Source organism: Coturnix japonica, chromosome 7, assembly GCF_054131305.1.
Source record: "Coturnix japonica strain WE chromosome 7, WE-NBRP24, whole genome shotgun sequence".
In the NCBI taxonomy this organism is placed as follows: Eukaryota; Metazoa; Chordata; class Aves; order Galliformes; family Phasianidae; genus Coturnix; species Coturnix japonica.
This window is the reverse complement of record NC_140669.1, coordinates 3222754-3243746: the sequence shown is the minus strand read 5'-3', so window position 1 is coordinate 3243746 and position 20993 is coordinate 3222754. Positions and strand designations below refer to the sequence as shown.

Here is a 20993-nt window from a genome sequence, read left to right as displayed (position 1 = left end):
CTTGGCATTAAAATTCCTCCTGTAGGCACAGACTGATGTTGCCTCTTTCCCATGAGGACTCTCCATGCTGTATTTTAGTCAAAAGTGCTCAAGATTCAAGAAATCCCTGTAAGCCAGCACTGCTAAGACCTCTGCAATGCACTCTGTATTTACACTGCTGTAGCACTCCCAGAATAGAATACTATTAATGTGCCTGGTCGTTCAATGCTGTTATGCTATAAAGCAATGGAAAGTACAGTAATAACAGGAGGGTGGCAAAGCCTTTGGCTTCAGCAAACAAGAACAAGCCCAAATGAAGCAGCTGTAGGTGCAGAAATGACTAAAAGAAGCTGCTTACCTTCAGAAGGCTTCAGTTACGCAGGGATCTTCAGCAAGATACCCTCATCTCCACTGCCAACTCTTAAAAGAGGAGCGGATCCTGGCTCCAACCCTTCCTGACACTCAGGTACATTGCATGCATCTGAGCTCCCCTGGATTGGCCCTGCCTTCCACCAGGTGCTCCATCACTGCTCCAAGCTGTGAGTCAGCATTTCCACTACAGGTGTCCAAGCTTTTAAGTCAAGCATTAAGTCCAGGCACTCGCTGTAAGCAGCACTAATCCCAAAGCTTCAAAGTGCTGATCTGGTAGAGGAGTTTGAGATGACACAGGTAAGGTTTGATAAAAAGAAATGCTTGTAAATAAGCACATCCCTAAACAATGTGCAAGAGAAAGAAATCCCAACATGTTAAATGTTCTGTATTTTGCAGTATTCTGGTTGTGACTCATGCAGTGTCCCAAGATGAAAGGGACCTATAGGAACCTATAGGGATCACTGAGCCCAAGTCCAAGCTCCACACAGAACCATCTAGAAAAAAGCAGACTGTATGTCAGAGATAATTGCCCAGATGCATCTTGACCTCTGGCACTCTTGGTGCCATCACCACTGCCCCAGTGCCTGACCACCCTCTCAGTGCAGAACACAAGCACACACTGGTCACTTGGCTGCTGTGTCCACTGGGGGTTGGACTCAGTGATCACTTGAGGTCCCTCCCATCCCTGCACATGGCACATCTCTGAAAAATCTATGGTTTTTCAATATAAGCCACTTCTTGGCAGCTGGAAAGGGCCACGAGGAGCTGCTGTGTGATTTGCTTCATAAGCTTTGCCATAAAACAAAAGCTGACATTTGTAATTTGTTTAAAAGTGATCATAAACAATAAATCCTATCGAAACGCTGCGGATGCTGATAATCAAACTGCAATCAAGGCATTCACTACCAAAAATAATCATTTCACATCACAAGTTTTTGCCAAAAACTGGAAGCTTTCTGGAAATTCTGAGGCTGAGCCCCAAACCCATGAGTTCCTAAAGGCCTTCCCACTGAAATGCAGGGAAACTCCCTGTGCAAAATGGAGCCTCTTGGAAGAGTATTTAGGGATCAACTCTTGGGCAACCAAGAAGCTCTTGAACAAGTCATGTATGACAGGAGATGGGAATCGGGTCAAACAAGAAAGCATTATTTTAGCAATGTTAATTCTACCCCTTTTGCTGCATTTACCCTCTTGTGCTACCAACGAAGCTGTCGATACAAGTCAGAGAATGTGCGGCTGTGTGCCATGAATGCCTCATCCACAAAGTGTGACTATTTCACAGCACCACACATATTCTTGGTTGGAAAAGAGCTCTAAGATCATCAAGTCCAACCCCAACCCATCCCCACCACAACAAATGCTATTTGTTGTCCAATGAGCAAAGACCAGGTGTGAAAAACCTCAGCCTAAGAAACCAATTAACTGGGAAACTCCATCTGAAGCAGCCAGAACACACACACCACCACCAAATGGGTTCAGAACAGATAGGTTGAGTCTATGCAATACGTCCTATGTTTTCTTTAATAGGAGTCGGCAAGAAAAATGAAAAAAAAAAAAATCAGGGGCCATAAAGCTGTGATCAATAATGCTGTTGGAACAGGAAGCTCTTCCAGGACCTACAGCATCCTCAGCCTCTGCTCTCTGATGACACACACAGATAACAGAACCCCTTTATAGCCAGAAGTCCAACCCACTCACAGCAGTTTGCCCATCACTGGTAAGCTCAGAACACGCTTATTTCTGCCACTGCCACCTGCTCCCTGCTAATGCCCATCAGCACCATCAGTTCATAACCTCCAAGAGAAAAAAAGAGACAAAACAGCTAATGGAGAAGAAGTCTGGGTTATGTGCCAACACAGCCTCTTTCAGAAAAAATACATCAGGCACTGATACTCAGTTATTACAATAATTGCACAGCAAAGGCCATTTGAGGCATTCTGGAAATGCGGTGCTGAAACTCAGGCAGGTCCCCCCCAGGGCAGTCCTGCAGTGTGGTGTTACTGCTGGGTGGGCTGCACAGGGGTCCCAGCTGCACCCAACATGCCTGTGGATGAGGAATCTCCTGAGGATGCCGTCATAGGCAGTCTCACAGCCATAGAGCCATGGAATGGTTGGGTTGGAAGGGACTCCAAAGTCCCCCCAGCCCCACCTGTGCCATGAGCTGACTGCCCCCATTAGCTCAGGCTGCCCAGTGCCCCACCTATGGCCTCAGGCACCTCCAGGGAATCACAGAACCACTAAGGTTGGAGAAGAGCTGCAACGAGGGATGTAACTCCAGCACCAGACACACCACGCTCCATCTCTCCTCCCTCCCAGCTAAATTGCACTGCAAATCAAGAGGCCACATGGGTGTTTATAAATGCAAAGAACATAATGCTTGCTAAGTTTTAACTATCACCAAAGGGCTCTGCTCTCAGTCAAGCGTGAAGGCCCATTTCGGGAGGGCTGCAAATACATTTGTGCAGAGCAGGAAGCTCGCCTTGCCTGCTTTAATCCATTTCTTCCTCCAGGTCTGAAGGTGAAAACGCAGCTAATGATACTTCAACTACAGTGAAGAATCACCTGGTACTGAGACGTTTCCCCAGGGGAGTATCTAAAAATACGAGTAAATAGCTCACAACAACATTAAAATATTCAGCAGCATGCAGAAAGTGACCTCAGCCCCAGTCTGAAGCACTGACTTTGTTCATGATGTTCCCTCAACCCTATGAATTAAATTGTCCCCATCTCTTTAATCAAGTTGCCCTTGCAAATATGAAACCGCATTAAGATCCACACTACTGGCTTCAATAGGGCACAGAGCCACTGCAGAGCCACAGCACACCCAGCACTGTGCTACTGTGACAGGCTGCAGCCCAGGAGATGGGATACATGCTGGGAAACCACGTAAAACATCCACGTGGCTTCCATATGTCAGCTTGGCACATTGCATACGGGCCCAGCCCAGCCATCACAGGGTGTACACTGAAACCCAGAGCTGCACTGCTATTCAAGGAATGACGTTTAGCTAAAAATCTTCAGTGAGAGCCATCCTCCCTCATCCCCAAGAACCCTTCCTCCTTCCCACAGCCCTCAGTGTGAGTGCACCCCAAAAGGAGAACAAGAAGGCTGCTCACATCCAGAGCATACAGAGAATGACCATTTCTATTCCATTTGGGAATACAAGGAAACCTTTAACAACCAACACCATTTCCAGTCTTGTCCCTCGCTCCTTGCTCTGTGAAATCCATTTGTTGGCTTGCTGCCTTGGAGCTCATTCACTGCTGGAGAAGCAGAGAGCATCTGAAGAACATTCCACCCTTCATGACCGAGGAGACAACAGCACATTTCCTCCAGTGACTGCTAACACTAAAATGAGAAATCACCCAAAGGGCATCAGGGCACCATGGAGCCTTTCTGGGCTTCATGGAAACTAACAGGGTGGGCAGTGAATGTGTGGCAGGCAGGAGATGGGGGTAACTCCACCCATGGAAATGCTGCACAAATAATTGTACCATTCTAATTGGCCAGAAGATAACACAGCTGCAAGCAAGGGTAAAATTGGTTTTGTCAGGGCAAATCAGGTCAAATCAACTTCATTTCCTTCCAAGGCAGAGGAATAGGGCTGCTGAATAGGACAGCACTGGACAGCCCTGCAAGATTAAAATTATAAGTAATACTTTACAACAGTATTAACATACAAGAAAAAATGAGAAGGATGCAGACTGTGAGCAAATGATGAAAAAGTACAATAAATACCAGGAAATAAGAGTGTATTTGCTGCACCAACTCAAAAGAGAAGAATTTCCAGGGTGCTGAGGCCCTGGCACTGCTGCCCTGAGCTGGATGCAGGTGCTTCAGGCCATGGATGGGTCCTGGGCAGCCTGAATGGGTGGGGAGCAGCCAGCTCAATGCAGGTGTGGGGCTGTGAGGTCCATTCCAACCCAACCATTCCATGGTTCTATCATCTTTGAGGTGTGTTCCAACCCAACTTTTCTATGGTTCTGTGACCTTTAAGGCCCCTTCCAGCCCAGCCATTCTGTGGTTCTCTGACTCCACGACTCTAGGAGTCTATGATTTATGGCAGAGATCAAGCACAAGTGCTCCAAGTTTCGGGATGCTGGCACATGCTGCTCCCACAGAGGCTGCTGCCTTGTGCTCACCCCTGCAGGAGTTACTCAGGACAGGCCCTGGGCTGGATGCAGATGCTGAGGTATGGGCCCATTTATGCACATATAGCACAATTGGGCACTCTGAAGGTGAATGCAGTCAGTTTGATGCAGTACAAACAAGTATCCTTACAAAGACATGACTTTTGATAAATCACTGCCTCCTTAGATTATATACGATGAAAGCAAAGCTTCTGCAGAGCTCCAGATTAGAACTACCACCGTTTGTCTCTTCTGTATCTCAGAAGATATCTAAGGAAGAAAATGGAAGAGCCGTGGAGGCTTCAGGCAGTGAAGCTGAGAGCTTTGGAGGTTGTGCAGTGAGCAGGAGGCACACAGCATCTGCTGTGCTTTTCTCGAGCAGCTCCTAAACGATGCCAGCACTGGAAAAAGATATGCTGAACTGCCCTGACCATAGAATCATATCATGACATTCAAGTGCCTGCTGTACCCCAGCACTAGATTGGGATTGTCCAGAGCCCCTGAGCATTTTTATCCCTCCTGCCCTCTGCCCACAGTATATTCTCCCTTTCCATCCTAACACAAGATATAAACGGCAAGATAAAAGGAAAACAGAGAACAAATACATTTTTCACTCCGCCTTCAACTTCGCCCAATGCAAGCGGTGGTTTCTTTGCATCTATGTGACCTTGAGAACCATACATAGGAACAATGTTTTAAGTAGCTCCAGAAATTACCCAAGCCCATTACCCAAATACAAAGCTTCGTACTGCAGCTCTTGGTTCCCTCAAGTTGCTCCAGTTCTGCAATCATTCACAAGTGGCTGCTCCTGAGATAAACCTTTCCACAGAGACTGCATCTCCGCCATTCACGCTATTAAAAGTGCTTTTAAAAGTTAAAAACAGTGGAATATGCCTTTGATTCCCATTCTCTGCTCGTTCAATTAAAGAACATGGCAGGCTGTTTGATTTCTTTCATCAGAAAACGGTGTTAAAAGGTTTCCAAAGTAACATTTCATGGGTTCTGAGGACAAAGCAAAGCATATCCCTGCTGGGTTCATGCCTATTTCAGGCTCATACTACCAGCTCCTCAACCAGTAATGGCAGCAGTTTGAAGGGCTGTGTGCTCCCAAAGGCAGACAGAGGGATGGGGGGTTCCCAGCCCCTCCAGCTCCACCTGCAGCTGGGCAGTCCCAGTGCTGGCAGCGGGGCTGGGATGCTCCACCACAACAGCGTGGAACCGGGGACAATGGGCTGTGAAAATAAACGCTCCGAGCGCACTCCCAAATTACATGCTATCATAATAATGGAGGGGTTGGAGATATATCAAAAATAATCCCAAATGATTAGCAATTACCCTCATGAATCATAACCGTCTTTGAATGCTGAAAAGCCATTTGAGCACTTCAGCTGTGAGGCTCCTACATCGTAGCCAGCGCTCCAAAAACCTGAAATAAAGAGAGCACGGAGCCCATCCCGAGCATCCCCGGGTGTTCCCATGCAGCCCCCAGGGCTCAGCCATGGGGTCAGCACAGAAGGAGCCCCGTCCCACATCCCCCCTCCTCCTCCACCACCGCAAAGCTCAGAAAGCCCCAAAAACTCACCACGTGTTGTTATCTAAACAACCCGAAGCTGTAATTAAGGAGGGTATAGAAAGCGTAAAGAAATGTTTATATTTCCAGAAATTAAAATGTCAGCAACGAGGCAGTGAAATAATTTAATCAAGTTGGGAGGCATCTATGAGAAATCACTTTTACATGATTTAATGAGAGAAGGCATCGGAAATGGTGATTTTAATCAGCCAAGCGGGGCTCGCAAGCAAGAAGCGCCTGCCTAGGGAGCACAGCTCACTTCTCCCAGAGACCACACCATCCCTGCAGACACTCAGCACAACATTTATTGTACATATTTAGCACTTCCCCAAGCCCTGCGTAACGACACTCACTGGAAGTCTGAAACAAAAAGCACAGCTGCCCAGAGAGGCTGTGGATGCCCCGTCCATCCCTGGAGGTGTTCAAGGCCAGCTTGGATGGGGCCCTGGGCAGCCTGGGCTGGTATTCAATGTGGAGGTTGGTGGCCCTGCCTGTGGTGGGGGGTTGGAGCTTCGTGATCCTTGAGGTCCCTTCCAACCCAATTCAACTATGATTTTATGATTCTCTGATTCTCCTTCATCATACTGACTTTGCCTCGCTCTGCTTCAGACCAAAGGCAGCTCCTGCCATGGCAATGCAAGGAGGAGCAGCACTACCAGCATGGCAGGAAACAGATACTTTTGCTCTTTGCTCTGATTTGCTGCCTGCCCAGCTCTTGGCTTTGGCACCAGCAGATCTCTGAAGATGCAGCACCCTGTTAACCACAAGGGATGCTGTGGGTCTGAGCACAGCTCTGCAGCACTTTGTGGGCAGGCACAGAAAATAATTTACTTGGAAAACAAAGGAGTGTGGGCAGATAGCATTGGATCTCCCCTTAAACTCCGGGAGCTGAAGAGGTGATGAATACCAAAGCCTCTTCTATAAGTATGCAGCCCTACAAGGCACAGTGCTGGGAAAGGTGCTGCCATCAGCCACCGGATGCCCAGCCAGCCACCAGCACTGCAAAATGACTCAAACTCACCCACTCTCACAGTACAAATGTCATCTTTTGGGTTTTAAAATCCAATTTCGTTTTGTTTAAAAATGAATGATGTGGAATAACAGTGATGGTTTCCCTGCCGGAGGTGACAGAAGGGCAGGGAGTGACTGCCTCCAAGGGAGCTCTCAGGGCTGCCAGGCGGGCAGCTCTGCATTCAGAGCACCTCCTGATCCAGGGATGGGGGTGGCAAACCACCACTGGAAGGGGACACAGCAGACCAGCCTATAAGGTCTCCCCACCATGAAAGCCAACCATACTTCCAGCCAAGCTAAGATGGTGACACAATCTGAGTTAATGGCAAAAAGAATCCGCTTTCCGCATTTCTCGTTCTCACAGGCAAACTGAAAAGCAGTCAACATTTGTATACAGAACCAAAAATAGCAGCCCAGCTTCTGAACAACTGCGAGTTATTTCTGGCCCCTCCATTCCACCACTCTTTCCACACCAGCAGAAGGCATTTCAAACCTCTGCTCTGTGCCTGACACCACCAGACCACCCTGCAGGGCCTTCCTCCTCTACTCACATTATTAAAGACTCTTTAAAACCCTTTCATCCCTCCACGTCTCATCAAGATAGAACTCGCTGTGCTCAGTTTTACCCAATATCCACCTCATCTCACAAAACTAGGTCACAACATTTGCAAGCTCACACGAGTTAGGCTTTATAAATCCTGAAAATACCTCCTGTTTTTCTTGTTTTGCATATGTCTACGTTAAAAAACTAAAACCTATATGGAGCAAACCAACACATGACTTCCTGTTTACAAAATCAGAGAGCAGAAAGTAAAGCAGTCCATGGCAGCAGCTCCCAGCCCTGGCTTGACCACAGCTCTAGTGCCCAGGTGGTGCTGTAGGACACCCAAATGCTCCAGTGCTGCAGGATGCCAACCATACCACTAAGCGATGCCACAGGATACCCAACGGTACCATGGGGGGATGCCAAAGGACACCCAACCATACCGCTGAGCAATGCTGCAGGACACCCAACTATATCAATGGGTGATGCCAAAAAACACCCAACAGTACCAGAGGGTGATGCCAAAGGACACCCCACCACACCATGGGGTGATGCCAAAGGACACCCCACCACACCATGGGGTGATGCCAAAGGACACCCAACCTTGCCATGGGCGATGCTGCAGGATCTGATGGTGTCATGTTGTGCCCTCCAGGAAAGCCTACCCGAGCACAAGCCAGTGTGACTGAGAAAGGCAATTTTTTGCCACCTCGCATGGAGCATTCCTTTGGTAACAAAGACATTTCCAAAAAAATCAGTTGAATATTTTCACTTTGGATGTAACAAATACATTTCCCCAAAAAAAAAACCCAAAAAAACACCAAAAATTGCTGAATAATTTTTACTTTCCATGAAAATAAGACTTTGACCATCTGGAAACACTGACATGTGACTCATGCATGGCCTTCAGCAGGCAGCCCGAGCTGCAGTGAGCCCTGCGGGGTGACATCTGTGTGGCAGAGCATCTGCTCCACGACTCACCCGTGGTTTCCACGATGCCCTCCAGGATGACAACGATCTCGAACTGCTCCGTCTGCATGCTGCGCTGGGACAGGTCATAGAAGGGGCTCTTGGCATCGATGACGTGGCAGATGGTGAGCGGTGAGACGAGGAAGAGCTGATCAGCCCCTGTGCTGAAGCCCACGTCCAGCTCCAGCTGGTCCAGCGGCAGGAACTCACCCTCGGGTGTCTGGCGGGACTGGGGGAGAGCAGAGGGAGAGGAGTCAGGGTGGGAGGAAGGCCTCAAACCCCAGATCCAAGGTATGGGCTCAGACCATGCTGAGAGCTGTAATGAGCGCAGCCCTAACGAGCGCTCCCTCCCGCTTTACTCCTCACTCTTTATTTCTCCTCGCGGCGCTGTGAATAGGAAGGAACAGAACATTACACTCCTTCCCAATCGTTATTTTTATTACACAGTTTCCCATTAGTCTCTATCTGGGTTTAAGAACTGCTTTATGAATTTGTGTTCGCCGTATGCAGAGCCCCACAATAACGTTCCATTGCTGCCTGAAATGCATTTCCACCATAGCTCACAGCGTGCCCCGTGGAGCCCCATGGCCGGGTGGGAGCTGCAGAGAGACTTCAAGAGCAGAACAGAAAGGGATTAAGCGCCTCGCTGGGATTTGGTTTCTATTTTTAAAATCTTCACAGAACGTGTTCTGGTCGGAAGATGTAATCCCAGCAAAACAATGATGTCTTCCAGGGCCCTGGAGTTCCAGCTGAGAAATGGGCTTTCAGCTGTACCTGTGAGCACTGCGACCCATTGCACCCACATCGCCCTGCCCGGCGCCACAGCTTCACACAGAGCCAAGGAACACACAGAGCACATCTGCACAAACATCTGCCTGGAAGCTGAAGGCTCCTTCCCTCCTGAGAGGTCTGCTGCTTTTCAGGCAGAAGGCAGAAGATGGGCAAGGGGGCCAGCACAGCACACAGGCAGGGCCAGGGAGGATGCCAGGGACACCAGCAGGATGCCAGGGAGCTGCCCAAGATGTGGGTGCAGGGCAGGAACCTGAGGACGGGAGGTGGTGAAGGAGGCTGAAGTGCTGATTGCAAAGAGGCATTTCCATACCATGGACATCATAACTGAGAAAGGATCGATAAAAATGGGTGTTAAAGAGAATGTGGTACTTTAAGGACACCGGAAAAGGAAATGTACCCAGTTTGACATGTTGATGAAGGAAGAAAATGATGGGGAAAAGGTTAATAACAGGCTAATTGCTGTGCCCCTACTGCAGCTCCTCCACCATCACAGCTGCACCAGAGCGTCAGGCAGGATTGAGCGCAGGGCACAACCACCCCCATCATGTACCATTTTGCTGTTCTGGTCAATACACTTGTGGAGAAAAACGACCTTGGGGGACTGTTCTGACCCAGCATCACATGTGGACCAAAGCACAGCGCTGCCAGCATCCCTCTCAGCTCTTCACAACTACGGAGATCCAGTCTGCAAAAGGAGCACGGCCACGAGCGAGGCTCTGCAGTAACTTTGTTTCAGCATTTTCCACTACGATTTCCTTTTTTCCCTACACCATCTTCTTAGCAGGGAGAAAAAAAACTAACAACAAAGCAATTCTCAGGCTTTCCAACTGCCCATAGCATCTACCAGCAGAACAACGTGGAAAGCAGCAGGGCAGTAGCAAGCAGGCACAGCTCCGCGCTGCTCTCCACTGAGCGCACACTGCGGTGCCATGGACCGAGCTCCCAGAGGAGCACTTTCTCAGCACAGTTTGTGTCCCCGGGCAATGATCACGGCTTTGTCTGAAAAGCCACCGTGGCACCATTCACTTTTAGAAGAAAAACAAACAAACAAAGAACCCAAAAGCAGCAGCAAAGCCTTCTGCCTTCGGGTTCTTGCAGCATTATCACCCAGCAGGACTTGCATGGAGGCAGCTTCAAAGCTGCGCAGATTGCATGGAGCCGCACCAAGGGTAAGCTCCAACTTCCCAAATCCCATTGGAACTGTTCTATTCGGACACAAACAGAGCTGTTTGTTTTTTTTACACCTGTGACAAAAATGACCCTCAGCCTCCCTGAAGCCATACGGATACCACCCATTCCATGTGCAGGGCATGGGGGTCACCACAGTGCACTCCAAGGACCGGGGCTGTTCCTGGGGCTCAGTGAACACTGTACCACCATCCAGCTTCTGACATAAGCCAACAACTGGGGTTCGCTTGTAGCAGCAAAGAAAGGACCAGCATTGAATGTATCCACTCAGCACATCCTTGACACCATCCCAGACCCGGACCCTTTGGAAGGAGCCAGGGGAGTCCTGCAGATGCCTTCACTTGCCCCCATGGCTCTGCATTCACTCATGTCATGGACTGCCCCGTTATTTGGGATGCAGTGGGGGCCTTGCTTGGTGCAAGAAGCAGCAATGCTGCACACAGAACCCTACCAGCAATAGCCATCAGGGTGAAAGCACTGCACCTTCAGATGCCTCCAAGCAAAAGGCAGCTGCGTATCGCTGGGGCTGGGTGCAGCAGATGGAACAAGAGCATCCCTCACAGGCAGAGGGGGCTGCCTCACAGCGGGGCTCCCAGAGCACCCAGCACCATGTCCCCAAAGCCAGGAAATGTGCAGGATGCTCTGCGTGTGTCAAACATCACCTAAGCCATCCCTTTCCACCCACTGCACATTTATTTCAGCTCACCTATATATAAAAACCACAATAATGAGTCTCAAATAGATAGTCAGTTTTCCTCGGTAATGCTTCACACTTACTTTTCCTTAGACATGCAAGGCCATTAGCACGGCTTTGCACACCTAACCCTGACATTCAGCTTTCTGTGAACTTCATGCACCACGGAAATGAAGTTCTGTCTAGCCGGAGCCTCCAAGAGCACAGAAAGGCACCAGAAAGGCAAACAGGTCCCTTTGAAAACACACACCGAGCAATTCCAGCTAAAAAGCAGTTACCTCTCAGAGAAAGAATCTAGTATCTGATAGGTATTTACATGTGAGACAGTGTGGAATGTAAACATCATACGGGGATGATGTCTCAAAGAGAAATCCTTTACCCAGAGGCAGTGAGGCCATGGTGCTGCTCAGAGCTGTGGTGCCCCATCCCTGGAGGTTCCCGAGGTCATGGATGGGCCCCGGGCAGCCTAAGCTGGGGGGCAGCCAGCCCACGGCAGGGCTGGGGCTGAGGGGTCCCTTCCAACCCAACATTTCGTGGTTCCAACCTAACCATTCTGTGGTCCTATGGTATCTGAGGTCTCTTTTAGCCCACCCCGTCCCGTGGCTCTGTGATAAGATTCTATGGCAGCGACTTACCTTGAGCAGCTTGCAGCGAATCTGTGCTGAGACCATATGGCTGTTGCGGAGGTTCCCCACGCGGAACATGAGGGTGAGCTTGCCGTCCCGCATGGAGATGGCCGCGTGCTCGCTGAACATCAGGGTCTCAGCCCTCTTCTTGGGCTGGGACATCTTGATGAACATGCAGCCAATGAGGAAGGCATCCACGATGGAGCCCAGGATGGACTGGAAGAGGAAGAGGATGATGCCCTCGGGGCATTTGTCTGTGATGTAGCGGTAGCCGTAGCCGATGGTGGCCTCGGTCTCGATGAAGAAGAGGAAGGCGGAGGGGAAGTTGTAGACGTTGGCCACGCAGGGAGTGTAGCTGTCGTCGTGAGCCTTGTTCAGGTCGCCCCGCATGTAGGCGATCACCCACCACATGGAGGCCATGAACAGCCAGGCCACGGTGTAGGTGAGGACAAAAATGAAGAGGTTCCAGCGCCACTTGAGGTCAACCAGAGTGGTGAAGAGATCGGACAGGTACCGGCTGGTCTCGCCGCCCAGGTTCCCGTGCTGCACGTTACACCGCCCGTTCTTATCCACGAAGCGCTGCCGCTTCCCCCGCGGGGCCGCCCGGGGCGGAGGCAGCCCCCCTCCGCTGGCCGAGGTGCTCACCACCTGGTACTCATCGCCCAGCTTCCTCCGCAGCGCCGACATGCTCCGCTCCGTGCGGCACCGCACCGCGCCGCGCCGCGCCCCGGCGCCGCCGCTGTGCGGGCGCGGAGGCACCGCTTTGCGCGGCCGCCACCCACGCGGAGCCGCCGGCAAAAGAAGAGCGGGGCGGCCCCGGGCAGTGCGGGAACCGCCCCTACCAGCACCGCCCCTCCGCGATGCGTCCCCGCCTCCTCCTCCGCAGTGCCCCGCGGAGCGCAGGGGGGGGACGGGATGCGCTCCGGGATGCGCTCCGGGATGCGCGGGATACCAAAACGCACGGAAGGCAAAGATAGAGGGAGGGATGGGCAGCTCGTAACCGCGGCCGGGAGAGCCCCGATGTGCGGTGACCGCGCTGAGGCACCGCGGGGGGAGCGGTCCTTCTCTCCGTACCCGACCCCGGAGCGCAGCGCCCGGATGGGGCTGCGGGGGGGACACGTCAGAGCGAACATCGCACCACCGCGCATCGTTCTCAAACCAGGAGCAAAAATATAACTGGAAGTGACGCCCGGTTGCGGGGAACATTTCGGAGAGCTTTACGACAGCTTATGCAAACTTCCCCTTCCCAGAGCCTGACCGCTCTTTGGAGAACTGCCTCCTAAACACAGCCCGAGCCTTCCCCGCACAAGGTGAGGCCATCACCTCCCGTCCTATGGCTGGTTACATCGCGAATCGCAATGCTGTGGCTGCAGGAGCCACATCAGTACAAAGGAAGTTATTTCCTTCTAATTGTTGCAATTCGGGGTACCAAATTCTTGCTCCTGGAGAGACTCGCAGAGAGAGAACGTCTGTCTCCTGTGGCTTGGGATGAGGTAAGGAAATAATGAGTGGGGAAGAGAATGACAGATGCTCAGCGATGTCCTTCAGCATCGTGCTGCTGCTGGTGACTAGGAGGAGGTCAAGGCCAAGAAGTTCCAGACCATGGAACTGCCTCGAGCTCTTATCCCCTCTGTGCCCCATGGTGCCATACCCGGCTTCCCAGCTGAGCCCAGATCCCAGCAGTGATGCCATTAGGAAAAGCCCAGAACCCTTTTCCCATCCAAACCACAAGCAGATTATTTGTCAGCAATTAGGTGCGCTGCTGATACAAACAGTGATGCTGGCAGCAGAAGGAAACACTCATTGGGATGCAAAGCCACTCAGGAAACCCATGTGGGGGTTTCCAATTCAAATTCAAATCGAGTTCCTAAATGTTCTTAGGTTGCAGAACAGAAAATTCCACCGTGAATCATCAGATCGGTTCATAAGCAAATACAAGCTCAAATCAGGGGATAAAGGCAGCTAAGGAAGTGCAAGGCTGAGAGAGACATCCTAAGTTCAAACCAGCTCTACCACGTCTCTTCTTTAAAGTCTCTCCCAGTGATGTGCCCCATCATTCAGGTTTCTGCCCCAACCTTTTATCCCTTTGCTCTCCCATGGCTTCCTGTGTTACAAATGGAGGTGAGGAGCTGTGCCCAGATTTGGCACCTCAGTCCTGAACTGCTAGAAACCAACAGATACCACAGATACATTTCTGATTCTGTCTGCATTTGTTGCTTGTTTGCTTTCAGGGCCAGATGGATCTGGACAGTGATAGAACAAGGGGGAATGGTGTTAAACTGAGACAGGGCAGGTTGAGGTTGGATCTTAGGAGGAAGTTTTTCAGCCAGAGGGTGGTGACCCACTGTTCACAGGTTGCCCAAGGAGGCTGTGGATGCCCCATCCCTGCAGGCATTCAAGGCCAGGCTGGATGTGGCTCTGGGCAGCCTGGGCTGCTGGTTGGTGACCCTGCACACAGCAGGGGGTTGGAAACAAGATTAGCACTGTGGGCCTTTGCAACCCAGGCCGTTCTGTGATTCTATGAAATGCCATTCAGTGATGCAAAAGCTCAGCACGGACCCATAGTGCACACAGGTTCAGCATGGTAGAGGCAGCCAATTACAGAAGTCCAGCAGTGTGCTCAGAAAATGGAATCAATCTTCATTTCAGATAAACAGTTACAGCAGAAATGCAGCAAACATCTTTTCCTACAGACAATAAATGGCTGTTAGCTGAAGACAGGCATTCAAATGATCTTTACATTTCCCATCGGTGCTATTAGCAAATTCACATTTTCCGATAAAGCAAGCGTAAATCACAGCCATAAATCACCACAGCGGGGCTGGGGAGCATTGCACAGGGAGTGGGGGGGCCCAGCTCCACCTGGTGCCAGCACAGCACCCACTCCATCCCACAGCCAGGGCTGAGTGCAGCACCCACTGTAGGTGGTGCAGCTCTGGGAACTGGTCCCAGTTCACCACCAGCCAGAGCAGCTCCTCACCTCTGGCATGGAATCATGGTCATTAAGGCTGGAAAAGCCCTCCAGCATCCCCAGCCTGCAGCACAGCTGACAGGGTGCTATTGAAACAAGCCTACCTGCAAGTCTAAGGGAGATGTTACTGAGGCAGGTGATAGTACGGAGCACCAAAATGCTCCAAGCAAATGCTCTGCTGCTGGTCAGCAAAATGGAATCATTGGCAATGGAAGCCATCCCCAGGGATGTCTGCATGCAGAATTCATGAACCACTGCTCTCTCAATTCGCTCACAGCAAAGCGAGACACCTGCAGCACTGACACTGATATCCACACTGTCTTTGCTGGGGAGATCCAATAAATGGCCCCGAGCTGTTGTGGAGGGGCAGGAATGAGGGCTGCAGAGCAGACCAGGTGAGGGGATGAGTCTGATGTGAAATACTGGCACAGAGTGCAAATTCTGCCTGATGTGCTGGCAACAAATAGATGTGGGCAAGTAGAAATGGGCAAGGAGGTGGTGGGTGAGGCATTACCCTGCAGGATGTGCTGGTAATGTTCCATACACTTCAGCTGCCTCCGTGCATTTCCTTCCTGATTTTGTCATTACTGACCACCAGCACTGAAGGAAGGGCTCACATGGCAAGGCTTCTCTTCCCCTTGTAGTGTGAAATCAGGACAGACAATACATGCTTTGTTCACTCATTCCTTACTCCTAACCTCAGGGCTTTCCAAACGTTCATAGTTTTGTATGGATGGAATATCAGTCCTTCCTTTCGTTCTGCCTTTGCACCTAGGAAACGCCAAGGAAAGCTTTGCTACGCTTCAAAACCGTGTGATTTAAAATACATTTTCCTCACATCTCAGATGTGTTTCAGAAATGTGCAGCTCCCAATCCCTTAACACAAGCCTGGAGCAAACTGCAACAGGACCATTAGAATATGCTGAAAAACAGCAACATTCCTACATATGTACATGTATGTATATACGTACACCTATACAGTATGCAGCTGTATCTCCAAATCTAGTATATTAGAGACAAAAAGCTCTATGAAGGTCTTGCTTCATCTGCTTTGCAAGGAGCTCCCTACAGTACGTTCATTTCTCAGCCTTCCCATCCGTTTTGCTGGAAGATAATCCCACCTGACAAACTCTGAAGTGTTAAACACTACAAAACATTCACCAACCTTAGCACCACATTGCATCCCTCCTCTCCCCGTTCTTTTCTACCCTGTGTGGCCATTTAGGTACGCCCACCTAGCACAGAGCATTGGCTCAACCACCATACAAGAAGTTATCCTCACAGCTTTGCCTGGAGATCACTTATGCAGAGATGGATAAAATAAGGGGTCGCAGCTCGTTGGTTTCTGAGCATCCTGCTCTGGCACGTTTAGACCACGAGGTTCAGCTCCAATGTAACACAGAGCCAGACACTGATTTGCTCTGTTTCCCTGACCCGGGGAGGTGCAGACAGAGCCATTGGGGTGAGTGGTGAGCAACCATCGGTACACAGCCCTGCCACCAACCCGTCCTGCAGTGAGTGCAGCACCCAGACAGAGCCGTGCAAGTAAAGGAGAACCCGGCTGCGTCGCTGAGGGTTGAATTTAGGTTGTAAATGTACCTCAAAAGAAGAGCGCAAAACAGTTTGGCTTTGTTTTTTTTCCTTTTTTTAATCACAAATGAGATGCTGGTTGTTTCCCTCGCTGTAATTATAGCCCCATTACCAACCCTAACTGCAAAACGCAAAAAGAAACACACCTCTGCCTGCACTCATTACTCACAAATAGATTATTTTATGATTCATCTAAATGATTCACATTCTATAATTAACGTGAGCTCTACAGTTAATTGCATCTCTGCCAAATAGTTTAATAATCAAGAGTAGCGACTTGTCGGGCTTTTTGTAATGGCGTGTGTGTGTGCGATGGGTGTTTTATACAAACTGCAGCTTGTTCGAAGCAAACACACAAATACCTTTTTCTCTGCAGACAGTCTGGATCGTTTCAGGCTGAGAAACCACAGGTAGGCTTTGAGAGAAGAGTTACGTGGCTTTTCTTTCTCTTTACACATCTTTGCCAGTCTCTGTGACACACTGTAGATGAAGGCCATTATCTCCTGACCCCGTAACACCACAACTTGACTCTCACAAGGTTAACACCAACCAGATTAGCTATAGACAAGAACTGAAATTGAAGTAAAACCTGACATAACCATGTTAGCGGCCTGTTAGCGCCACTGCCACGCAGCAGAAGCCACAACCCACCACTGCACCACCAAAGGACTTAGGCAGAAAAAAGACAGAAACACCAGAAGAAAACTAAACCAGTATATTTTAATTCTACAAAAATGTATAAATATTTAAATGTACAGCAAAGAGTACCAGGATGCCATTTAATAACTGTTACGACATTTTAAATGTGCAATTCTTTACCCACAATCTACCTTTATAAACTTCAGTTAATCCTCACACTTAGCGCCGCTAAGCAAGGCCCCAGGCCGCCATGCTTTGTGCCATCCACCACTTCACCAAAGCCAACCGCGACCCCATCGCTCCCCCAGTAGCTGTGTGCCCCAGGTGTTCATGAAGGCCCACTTACCAAGCTGGCCTGAACATGGAGAAGAGAACTAAGCAAGGATGGCAACCTGCTGGAGCAGCAACCCTTGATGCAAGCATCCAAGTGTTGGAGAAGCGCTGACACAAAGCCATGGATGTTGCTGGTGTCCACCCAGCTCCACCAGCCCAGGGCTGCTCCTGCTGCTGGGACAGACTGGGGCTCACCAACTCCCTTTGCGTCCCCAGGTTGTTCCCCATGGGGAATGCAAGGACTTTTAGATAGCACAGAGCCCAGGGAGCCCAGAGGCTCTGCCCAGCACCCACAGCAGACACAACCAGAAGGTGCAGATACAAAGCCAGAACGCAGAGTTTTGCAGCAAAGCACACAGCTTCTCTTCAAAACGTTCTTCAAAGAATGAAATCCTTCTACTGTCTGGGAAATTTGTGCAGAGAAACTGGTCTAGCTGCTCAGATCCCAACACTTTGACCCTCACACTATGACTGGCCCTCACTCTATCAGTGCCATTCTTAACACAATTCTCTGGTGAAAATGATAAAATAATTATATTTATTATTCGTAGAGTTCTCTTTATTTTAAACACATTGTGCAAATAGAAGCCACTCCTCCTAACACCCTTTGGAGGTATTTAATGAAAGGGGTGCCAAACAGAACCGTGCTTATCAGATGTGGCCTGTGACTCTGAGTGCTCCCCTTTGTGGGCACGCAACCAAAGGAGAGATCTCAAATGATCTGCCAAGGAAACACAGACATTTAGGAGATGGAGGAAAGACTGGGGTCTAAGCACGCAGAAACTTACATTCATTCCCTGCATCACAACTCATCACCCTTGATGCTATACCAGCATTTAAGGTGCCCCTCATCACTAACACCTCATTCTACATGAGAGGTTTATGTGAAATTCTTCTGGAAGGACCTGGGGGTTTTCCATATTCACTCAAAGGAGGCAGATCCAGGATCTGACCCCTCATCAAGGAGGTAGGTCTGGGATTCGAGCCAACGGGAACACCCACTGTGTCTGAGGTTAAATCCAGCGCTTTTGTTCCTAAGTCAGAATGCAACTTCTCAGTCTCGGCCACTCTGAGACCGCACCTCAAGCCTAACCAATGGCAGACTGCTTGCACCTCTCAGCACCTTCAAGCAATGATGCCAGAAGAACCTCCCAGTGCAAACACAGCCCTTAAGAGGTGCAGCAGCCACCACCTCGTGCACTGGGGATGCTCCATTAGCGACACAGTCACACTGGAAGCAGCCATCAGTTGGCACCACGAGCGCACGCTCCTATTGCTCATGGATGCTGTAGGACCTTCCATAACTTTTACTTCTGCAACGACAAGCAAAAGCATCAGGATATACCACCCACCAGCCTTAGTGGCTGTGCATCCGGAACACCCCTTGGAAAGGAGATATAGTGAAAAAAAAGAAAGTCTGCATGGAGATCGGTGTTTACTTTTGTTTGTGATGTTTGGACGCTGTTCTGGTGAAGAAAGATGGCAGCCATCCTCTGTTTTGATGGCTTTTAGGCCATACTGAATAGTTTTGGGGGAACTTTGAGACTGGAAGTGCCTGACAGCGCTCTGAGAGGGGCTGTCGGGATGGACGTGCCAGCTGCTGTGACACGGCAGCTCCCATGCACGTGCAGCAAACACTTCTCAACTTGAACAGGCTTCCAGATTTCATGTAATGATATGTATCTGGAAAATATGAATGGCCTACGAATCTCTACTATCTACATATGAGAATACTGATCCATGATAGCATGAATCTCTGCTGTGATGGCCAATGGAAATGATACTGCCATGGATAGCTCACCTTCCCATACCCAGCCACAGGCCGACACATTAGCTCCTGGGATGCCTCCGACATGACTGCGTGTCATCAGTGCTTCTTTAATAACCATGCTAACAAAGCAAAATGATTAAGCCACAAAATTATTAAAAATATAGATAAGCATCTGCCATCTCTATTGGAGCCGGACCCGGCCCACAGTTTTACCCACTGTGATAAGGGATCCCTGGAGGAATGCTCCCGACTGCCTTTCACGTGGGATGCAGGGACACAGGGATGCTCAAAAGCAGCAGCTGCAGGTTGGGTCCAGCCTGACACCTGGTCTCTGTTTCTCACAGAGGACCAATTTAGTGCAAGCAGCAAAAACCCTTTAAGTCTCCCAGGTGTGAGGTTGCAGGCCCTAACCCTACCACAGTCTTCCTACTGCAGATTTCAACGCGTGTCACTCCTTCTTAGCATTGTTCCAATGTCTCCTTTGTTGCTTCATTTAATCTCAGTGTATGAACACGCTCCATTTTGCTGCTGTTTCACGCACACACACGTGGGTATCCCGTTGTCTCTTGGCATCAGAAACTCCACGCACCATCTCAGTGGCCTGTCCAGAACAGGGCTTCCCCACCGCCAGCATCCCATCGCACTGCCAAGAAAGCCAGGTAACAACACATGGAGGCTGTAAAACCTCTGGCCGTCATTCCCAGCACCATTAGCTCCATAAGGCATTTCATGCCATGCCACCGCTCTGCAGCACGACGTACCACACACACCAACCTCTCCAACCAAATTTCACAAAGGTTTCTCTTGAAACAGTCACCGAGGACATTCATGTTGCAAACAGTGCATGTTTTGATATTTATAAGCTCCAATGCACTTCTTTTGAGCAGTCACGGGGCTGAAGGGGGCAGGTGGAGCCCTGCTGGAGGACAACACAGCATGGCTCTGTTGCTCGGTGGGCCTCCCGTGGGTGTGAGGCCTCCAACAGGGCTGTGGTTTCCAGCGGGCCTGGGGCCTCCTGTGGGTGAGAGGTTTCCAGTAGGCCTGAGGGCTGCATGTCAGCAGGAGCCATGGGGCTGGGCTGTGCTGTCAGGCCCCCAGCGTCATGTTGCGCAGCAGCCACTGCTGGGACCGGCCGCCCACACACTCCTTCATGCTGGGGACCAGCTTGTCCTCCTCCGATGGCCCGTCCAGGCACTGGTTGCTGTTGATGTGCCTCAGGGTGAGCTTCTGCAAAGAGAAGGGGAAGAGCTGAAGCAAGAATCACAGCTGGAAATGCTCCGTGGGGGGTTCCATCCCTACCCAGGGCCCGGCTCTGTGCCACCCCCACCACTCTACCTGCTGCCCAGCCACACACAGCGGATGGGACACAAAGTACATTCGTGAGCATATGTGAACATCACCCCAAAGCAGCAGCTTTAAGGAATTCAGACTCCAACAACCCAAACGGATACACATTGCAGGCCACCTGGTGTTAGTTCAGAAATAATTGCTAGTGGAAAACCTACGTTTCAAAGGCAAACTTCAATTTGTTACGCATTGCGTGAACAACATCATCGTACAGGTGACAATCTTTCTCTTTTCTTTGTATTTTTACTTCTCTGGGACACCTGTCCCTCTCATTATTTGACACACTGCACTATTTCTGGGGAGTGTGAGACGTCAGAAGGGGACAGCAGGCAGCTGAACATCCTTACCTGAAATAATCTGCTTGAAAGCACTGGTAGCACACACACATAAAGAGTCCAAGGGAAGGTGAACATATCACCGCAGACTAAGTCTGAGCTCATTGCAGCAGCTCTGTGTGGGTTATAACC

General features: G+C 50.1%; 2 protein-coding genes across 7 annotated transcripts in view; both read right to left on the bottom strand.

Annotated features, from left to right (window-relative positions):
- KCNJ3 (potassium inwardly rectifying channel subfamily J member 3) overlaps window positions 1–12668 on the bottom strand; it is a 28115-nt gene extending 15447 nt beyond the window's left edge. The window contains exons 1-2 of the mRNA XM_015869215.3: window positions 11885–12668; window positions 8588–8804 (exon numbers count right to left, since the gene is read on the bottom strand). Of these exons, the coding sequence (XP_015724701.1) occupies window positions 8588–8804; window positions 11885–12562 (895 nt within the window). The 5' untranslated portion in view covers window positions 12563–12668. The remainder of the gene's footprint in view (window positions 1–8587; window positions 8805–11884) is intronic.
- A 4469-nt stretch (window positions 12669–17137) lies between these two features.
- GALNT13 (polypeptide N-acetylgalactosaminyltransferase 13) overlaps window positions 17138–20993 on the bottom strand; it is a 63438-nt gene continuing 59582 nt past the window's right edge. For 3 of the 6 annotated variants that reach the window (XM_085552159.1, XM_085552160.1, XM_085552161.1), the window contains exon 15: window positions 20276–20406. Coding sequence is in view for 2 of the 6 variants with exons in the window: in XM_015869188.3 (XP_015724674.2) it covers window positions 20266–20406 (141 nt within the window). In the remaining 4 variants the exon portion in view is untranslated. Of the gene's footprint in view, window positions 20407–20993 lie in introns of all 6 variants that reach the window. The other 3 variants (XR_014947865.1, XM_015869188.3, XM_085552163.1) reach the window with 2 other exon arrangements.